Source organism: Daktulosphaira vitifoliae, unplaced genomic scaffold, assembly GCF_025091365.1.
Source record: "Daktulosphaira vitifoliae isolate Bord-2020 unplaced genomic scaffold, ASM2509136v1 Scaffold_1, whole genome shotgun sequence".
NCBI classification, from domain to species: Eukaryota; Metazoa; Arthropoda; class Insecta; order Hemiptera; family Phylloxeridae; genus Daktulosphaira; species Daktulosphaira vitifoliae.
The window spans coordinates 12461295-12470251 of record NW_026099572.1 but is presented as its reverse complement, the minus strand read 5'-3'; the positions used below and the strand labels follow the sequence as shown (position 1 = coordinate 12470251).

General features: G+C 27.6%; 1 protein-coding gene across 1 annotated transcript; it reads left to right on the top strand.

The window, feature by feature from the left end:
• Positions 1–4093: 4093 nt before the first annotated feature.
• Positions 4094–8063, top strand: LOC126896240 (MATH and LRR domain-containing protein PFE0570w-like). The gene is made up of 2 exons (XM_050668860.1): positions 4094–5803; positions 6392–8063. Exons 1-2 carry the CDS (start codon positions 4797–4799, stop codon positions 7761–7763), a joined length of 2379 nt encoding a protein of 792 aa, XP_050524817.1. The 5' UTR covers positions 4094–4796; the 3' UTR covers positions 7764–8063.
• The last annotated feature ends 894 nt before the right edge of the window (positions 8064–8957 follow it).

Below are 8957 nucleotides of genomic sequence, written 5' to 3'. Positions count from 1 at the left end.
ATTTAGGATAAAGTTGGTGTAGGTTAATCCCAAGTTTAGGACTAATTAAAATCTATAATATTTATATATGTAGTAGTAATTATTTGAAAAAAATTTTGGGTTGCCAATTTTAACAATATAGATAGCTGAATTCTAAAATTTAAGACTATGTTATCCAAAACTATACTTTTATTTACTCTATATTTCTTTCAAGCATTTGGGTACATTTTAATGCTAGTTGCAACCGTATCATTAATAGCTATGAAAATTTTCACTCATAACTAAACAGTTCGTTTTATAATAGCCATTCTAACATAAATAACTTCGTATTACTTGAAGTTAAATCTAAGACTTACATAAAATGTAAAAGTACAGGAATAAAAACGAAAAAAGAGTGAAAAAGAAACAATTATTAGAGAATAAAAGAAAAAGTTTGAAAATAAAAGAATAGGGCAGTTTAATCTCGTAAAATCATTGAGTTAAATATTTTTTTCACACCGATAACACAAAAAAAAAAATTATAATTTATTAAAACGCATCAAGTTTAATACATTTTAGGAAACAAGACACACTTTCTTGTGGTGATATTTTTGAGTAACGCTAATAGGCTGATTTGAAGTAGTATATAATAAATATGTAGCCGCAATTCGTATGAACCTCAAAAAATCCCTGTATTATATCAATCCCGAAAATTACGGTTTTTGATATTTCACATTCCTATCATATACTATTCCAATCAATATTCCAGTATTTTATCTTAAAATACCTATTCGTACGCCCCCCCCCTTATTTATGCGTATAGACAGAGTGAGAAAATAGAACGATGGTATAGACGTGCGTGAAGTGAGCAATTTTTTATCAATTTAAAAAAGTAGTAACAACTTGGTAACCAAATATATTCGGATCAATTTTGAATTTGCAGAAAACTGATGCCGTATTATAGGTTTCTACTACATGACAAAAATTGCTGGACTATTCATGTGCACAATTCATTCACATGGACGTCTTTGGGCACTTAGATATTATAATAAATTAATGTATAATACATAGACAAAAAAGTAGAAAGAAGAAGATTAATTTATTGTATTTTTTATTTCTATACATTATTAATTTGTTATATTATATTTCTTCTCGTGAATACATTACAACATACATATCATTTTTTCTTTAATTAAAATCATTGGATTGGATAGAATATTGGATTACTCTGTATAACACTCAATGCCGTCCCACTTGTTGTTACTAAATAATTTTGAACATTCATGAACTTCTATTTTGAACACCAGACGACTTCGGACTGTCTACTAAAAGCCTAACCGTTGTTAGATGACTTTTAATAAGTGTGGTTACAAAGAGTGTTAACAAATTTTTCGGCATCTAAAAATACAAATTACATGAATAATAAGTTATTTTTCGATGAAACTTCTATAATACATTTATTCTCACTACTTTTTGTTACCTGATTGAGTATGATAATTACAGCTAATACATTTACAATAATAGTTAAATCATAATAATCATTGATATATTGGGGTTCGAAATAAAATTATAATAGAGTTAACCTTTCTATAAATTCTAAGCAAACCTAATTTTTTAATACATGATGAACTTTTTTTGCATAAAGTTAACAATAATTATATTTTTAAAGGTATTCGAAAAATTTGATAATTTTTAGCCCCCTAATATTTTACTAAATTTCTGCAATTAAAATAATTATAATTAACATTATAGTATAAGTTAAAAAATAATTATCTTATCACTTTTTCATATTTCATAACTTGATTATGATAGTTATTATAATATAATAACTATGAATATTATTCATTTTAACTCACTATGGTTTATATATTACTTTATACTAACTACCTTGTATTTTAAATTCTAGTTGTGATAGTTTTTTGTAATAAAGTAGTAAAATTTACTACTTTATTACGTTCTTAAAAATAAATAATATATTATTTATTTTTAAGAACGTTTAACTAATCTCATCGATTTTTTTGTCTCATATTTTATTTCTTTACACAATATGCAATAAAAATAATTTTTGCTGTAATCTGCTAATCTATACTTTTCAGTAATACAGTCAATCACTATCTATCTACAGCATTTATTGCAAGACACCCATTGTATATAGTTTCCTTTATGTTTTTCCTCGTGTTATTGACAATAAAGGCATATGTTTGTCATATCGCATGAATTTTCTAACAGTAATTTTAGCTTCGATACGAAGCTGAGAAAGTATTAATTTTAATATGATGTGTCTTTTTTAGCTTCGATGCGACGCTGTGAAGGTATTAATTTTACCATGATGTCTTTTTTTTTTTTTATGTCTGTTGCCACTTTTTCTTAGCTCTCAATGGACCGATTTCTTTCAACAATACGTCAAAAGATCACAAATCGTATCTAGTTGAAGACATTACCCTTAAAAATTGAAAAATTTTCCCTCGTTCCCCGCAAATGGGGGAAATATCTAAAAAAATTACAAATTTAAAAATCGATAATTTTTGAAATTTTTTCACTTTTTTTTCTTAAAACTTCTATAACTTTTTGAAAAATAAACAAATCAACATAATTTTTTTTTATACTAAAACCTTAGATATTTCCCTTTCATTTGATATCATTTTTTGAAAATTTAACACTTAACCTGCTCGTTGGGGGGGATTTAAAATAGCAACTTTTTTACAAAAACTAACTTTTTCAACTTAATTTTTGAAAATGTTCCGGAAATACTGCATCCTTTAAACATATATCAAATTAAAGCTTATTTTATGTANCATCCTTTGTGATGTCAATCACATTTGTGTCAATCACAATAAAAATTTGTTATATATATATATATATAATTGATGACAAGCGCGCGTCTACGGGTTTTGTTTGTCGACAAATGGTGAGCGGGGTGGTGTGAATGCGTTACGACCGTCTAGTCTCAAGGCCGTAGACACGTGCCGCGTGGAAAGTTACAAACATCCCACAACATACAAGTGAAACTAATATAAGCGTGTTAATAAATATAGTTTAAAAAACTAAAAAAACACGCTTTTAAAGCACATCGAACTAAAAAGTTAAAAATAATTTTTAAAATAAGTTTAAAATAATTATGAAAAAAAATACTAGTATTATTGTGATAAAAGCGTGGGGCGCTCAATATACGAAAAATATGACACAATGCACCCACGCTTTTATCACAATAATACTAGTATTTTTTTCATAATTATTTTAAACTTATTTTAAAAATTATTTTTAAATTTTTAGTTCGATGTGCTTTAAAAGCGTGTTTTTTTAGTTTTTTAAACTATATTTATTTTTTAATTTTTAGTTTCATGTTATGATAGTAGTTACTATCAATATCATGGTTGTTACGGGTAACGGGAAATCAGGGTTCGATTCCGGGGAGGGAGTCTGAGAAACGGCTACCACATCCAAGGAAAGCAGCAGGCGCGTAAATTACTCACTCCCGGAACGTGGAGGTAGTGACGAAAAATGACGATACGGAAATCATCCCTCGTAATCGGAATGAATACTTTATATCTCTTAATTAGAATAAATCGTGTTAATATATTAATTTTAATAGTAATTAGAATATATATATTTATACAAATAATGCGACTTAACTACGTAAAAGTATCATGCACTAAGTATAGCTGTGTTTTATGGCCGGGCGGGTCGGACTAACGTTATACCCGAGGTATAAACGGCGGTAGGAATATATATATATATACGTAAGGCGCATTAGACGCGGGCGTTATTGGTCAGTCAAAATAAAAATTTGTTTACATATATATAATATTGATGACAAGCACGCGTGTACGGGTACGATAACTAAAAATAAATTTTTATAGGAATAGTGTACCGTCGTATTGTGAGCGAGGCGTGGGGAGGGGTGAATGCGTATAACAGTCTAGTCTAGACAACGGAATATGCGATAACGCGTGGCGTTTGGAGAGTTACAAACATACATACATACATACAGGTGAAACTAATATAAGCGTGTTAAAAATTGATCAACAAATCGACAATCTATAATTTGCTATACACGGAACTTCAAAATTGTCGATTTGTTTATCAATTTCTATAGTTCAGAAGGATGACCAAGTTTGGTATTCAGTTATAGTGTCATGAACTAATAACTATATGTATATATTAGTTTTAAGGAATTTGTATTATTAGAAAGTAAAAGTAAATAATAGATTATTATTAATTGTATTAGAAAGTATAACACTAGAAACATTGTTAATTGTATTGTTAATTGATTATTATTTCTAATAAAAAGGGACCTGACCACTCACTCGGTGGTCAGTGTACAATCGATGAATGTTACATTATAGTTATTATTTTGACTCTTCTCGATTACACTTATCCGCGTGGGCAAATTGGACGTAGAAACCCCAGTTTACCACATATTATTTGGCATCCCTGGTAAATTCGTTCAATTGGACATCTCGTATTATTTGGCATCCCTGGTAAATTCGTTCAGTTGGACATCTCGTATTATTTGGCAACCTTGAAAAATTGGCTCAATTAGATACATCATACTATTTGGAATCTCCGGCAAATTCGTTCAGTTGGACACCACAAGAAATTGGCAAATTATTGAAACCATCTCAAGAGATCTAACATTGGCACTTTCAACAATAATTGAAAAATGAAATATTTGTTTTTCGTGGCTCTTTTCTGGTAAATACAATTATTTTAGTATAGTTATTTTAGTTTAAGCAATAAATAGAATAAGTTTTTACTTTGTAAAATACTGCTATTGGTAAAATTTCTTTAAAAATTTTTTTTTTACGAACCTTACAAAAAAAATTAACAAAAAAATAATGGCTACACAAAATAATTTTTCTATTTTCGAATTAGCTCAATTAATAGGCGAACCTTTTGAAGGCAAATCTAATACTTTAAATAATTTCATAAATGCTGTAAATGATGCTTATATTATGGCTACGGCTGAACAGCATAGACAACTGTTTTTAGCCATTAAGCTGAAAATTAAAGGCAAAGCTAGAGAATTAATTGACTCTGTAGAAATAAAAGACTGGTCGGAACTTAAAATCCTTCTTATTGAAAATTATGGAGAAGAAATTCGTCCAGATCAACTTTGTGTTGAATTACAAACCATTAAACGGAATAAAAATGAAAAAATTAACGATAGAGTAGAAAAATTAGAATTTAAACTTTATCAGGCTTATACTTACAAATTAACTTGTAAAATAAAAAAATCAGCCATTAGGGATATGTGTGAAGATCAGGCCTTAGGCGCATTTAAAAGAGGTCTTCACAATAACCAAATTAAAATTATCGTGTTAGCTAATAATCCGAAAACTGTAAGTGATGCAATCGCAATTGCTAAACAAGAAGAATTAACGCTTAATACTGAAAATAATTTAGCTAAGTATTCTTTTAATTCAAATAATCCTAATAACTCTTGTAAAATTTGCCATAAAAATAATCATAGTACATCAAGTTGTTTTTTTCGTAATAATAACAATACAAATAATTCTCAAAATACTCAGAATTTTAATAATAACTCTAATAAATTTAGTAATAATAAAAATAACAATAAAAAATTCTGCACTTATTGCAAGAAAAATTTTCATACTCGAGATGAATGTTATAAATTAAAAAATTCTAATAAGAACGAACCTAGTACTAGTAAAAAATTTAATTTTAATGATTCTAAACAAATATCTTCCGTAAATACATCTCAAAATGATATACCTTATTGCAAAATTTTTTCATCAGATTTGAATAAAAATGTTACATTTATGATTGATAGCGGAGCACAAGCTAGTTTAATTAAAATAGGAGATTTACCTAAAGGACATAGGTATTGGGATAATTCTCTTACCACGTTAGAGGGTATTGCTGGAAATACAAACAGTCTAGGTTATACTAAAATCAATTTAAAAATAGGACATAAAACAATAACACATGTATTTTACATAGTTTCAAACAATTTTAACATTAAGTCTCATGGTATTCTTGGGTACGATTTTCTTAATGAATATGTTAAAATTATTGATTTAGGTAAAAAAGAATTAAAATTCTATTTTCACAAAAAAATTGACATAATAGACCTTTCTCTTACTAATAATTACTCGATTAAAGGCTTGTCAGAATCTATCATTAAAGTAAAAACTGTTCAAACTAATAACACAACCGGTATTATATATGACCCAATAGTAATTAACGAAAACATTTTCATTGGAACTTGTATAACGCAAATTAAAAACAATTATGCATTTGTACCGATTTTAAATACATCAGAAGAAGACGTTTCAATTTCTATTAATAATATTAAATTTGATTCTCTACCACAAGATTTCGAGCTCATAAATGTAAATACTACCAATTGTAATAATGCTAATAACAATAATAATAATAATAGATTAGCTCTTTTAAATCAAAACCTTAGGTTGGATCATTTAAATGACGAAGAAAAATCGTCTATTAATTCGTTTAATGAAAATAAAATAATATTTGATAACAATTTAGCAAAAATCTCCCAGTCCATATCTGGCTTACAGAATATTACAGCTGATTCGGTAGATTTTGAAAATATTATGATTACCCAATCCTTAGTTGAGAATAATATTATATCTCTAGATAAAACCATAAGTAAATTAATTTTAGCCATTATTTTTTCTCAGAGGAATCAATTACATCCTATAGTAATAAAACCAGAACAATTTTTAAACGAGATAAACCATATTTTAACTAAAATACCTAATAACCTTCAAGTACCAATAAATGTAAACCTTGATAACATTAACGAAATATTTAAAATTTTAGAAATTAAGACTATATATAATAATAATAAACTAATTTTTAAAATTAAGTTACCGTTAAGTAGTATTAATAATTATATAATTTATCACATTGTACCAATATTTATTCCTTTTAATAATCAAAACCAATTTATTCATCTTACAAAAAATGTCAAATATCTTTTTACGGATAATCTAATATCGCACTATATCAAATTCGACAGCCTTAGTAATTGTCAATTATTAAATAATGTGTTTGTTTGCAAAAGTGACGCGTTCTTTTCCGGTACAGACAAGGTCCCTATATGCGAAACGGACCTATTAAATAATAAATATAGCCTGCCGTCGACTTGTGATGTTTATATATCACAAATTAGCTCGGAAAGTTGGTATCACTCCTACTTCCCAAATAATTGGTATTTTGTCATGGTAAAGGATACCGTAGTAACTATATCATGCAATGCACACACTATAGTTGAAAAAATAATTATAAATAAAAGTGGAATGCTATCCCTAAAAGAGAACTGCATGGCAATAACACCATCAGTTACTCTTGAGGCTACTCAGTCTCAATTAGAATCAAAATTTGAGTTGATACCTTTGGAGTTTAGTCTATTGAACTCAAGTTGTTGCAATTATATACATAATAGAATTGCACAAAAACCCATACACCTCGAAAGAATGGAAAATGTGAAACTCGACCAGGCAGCCCTTAATAAATTAAATGAACAATTATCTTACCAAGAACGCATCGTCGACTTATTAGCAAACAAACACGTTTACGAATTTTATAACGATAATAAGTTTATAATAAATTTACTTTTTAAAACCTTCGGATTACTATTAGTGGTAGTAATTGTATATATTTATATAAAATATTGTAAGAAAAAACCCGTTAATAACCAACCCACAATAGAATTAGAACCTTTAAACTTAGAAGAAAATCCAATTGTAAATAGACAAGAAAGATTTATTTATAATACTAGATTTAGACGTAGGTTACTAGAAAATTTAACATAAAATTATCTGTATTTTAATTAAATATAATAAATAATATATTTTAAAATTGTAAGAAATAATATCTGAAGATATTATTTCTCTTTAAGGGTGATGGTGTCATGAACTAATAACTATATGTATATATTAGTTTTAAGGAATTTGTATTATTAGAAAGTAAAAGTAAATAATAGATTATTATTAATTGTATTAGAAAGTATAACACTAGAAACATTGTTAATTGTATTGTTAATTGATTATTATTTCTAATAAAAAGGGACCTGACCACTCACTCGGTGGTCAGTGTACAATCGATGAATGTTACATTATAGTTATTATTTTGACTCTTCTCGATTACACTTATCCGCGTGGGCAAATTGGACGTAGAAACCCCAGTTTACCACAATAGTATATTCAGTTTGACACATTTTGTTGATTCGTTTTTATTTTTTTGTACCGTTTATAATTTACTGATATATACATTAAGATTAAATAATAAGTTTAAATTATGTATGTCAATTATAGAAAATAGAAAAAAAATGTTAATCACTATTGGACCCTTTGTATGCATAGTAGACTTGGATGATAATGAACAAAAGACGAAAAAAAGAAAATGGTCAAAAAGCTTTTACAAGTTCTCGCCGGAAAGTTGTTCTTAAATTATTGATTTTTTTTCTCACAAACTCACGATCAGCTTCTGGATATTTATCTTTGCATTTTTGTATTAATTCATCCAACCCCAAATTTCTTAAATGCTTATTTTTATGAAGATCGCTTTTTATCTTCCACAGAGCTGGATGTTTTTCGTAAATTTCTATGAATTTCATTAAAAACTGTTTGTCCGACTTAAATGTCATTTTGAAAACAATTAAATTAAAAGACAATAAAAAAAATATTAATTTTTTTATAAAAGATAACACTGTCTGAACGCACACAACTTACTATTAATATTAATTAAAAAATAGCAGGATTATCACGTTGGTTTATCAATTACTCCACGCACGTGTTTATACATGTATCAACCTGTTTATCAATCGACCAGTCGATACTTCCAAAGCATCAATTTGTTAATCGTCGACTTGTTGACAAACATTACCACACACTTATCAATTAATCTGTCAAATCGACAAACCGATCGTTTAGTGTATGGAAGTCTTTACACACATACAAGTGAAACTAATATAAGCGTGTTAAAAATAGAGTTTCTCATTGTGATGG

What these genes read in the sequence shown, in the direction of transcription:
- LOC126896240 (XM_050668860.1), top strand. Translation starts at nt 4,797, where the DNA reads ATGGCTACACAAAATAATTTTTCTATTTTCGAATTAGCTCAATTAATA. An exon ending in GATTTACCTAAAGGACATAG is followed by an intron (nt 5,804 to 6,391) that starts GTATTGGGATAA and finishes TCAAAACCTTAG; the next exon opens with GTTGGATCATTTAAATGACG.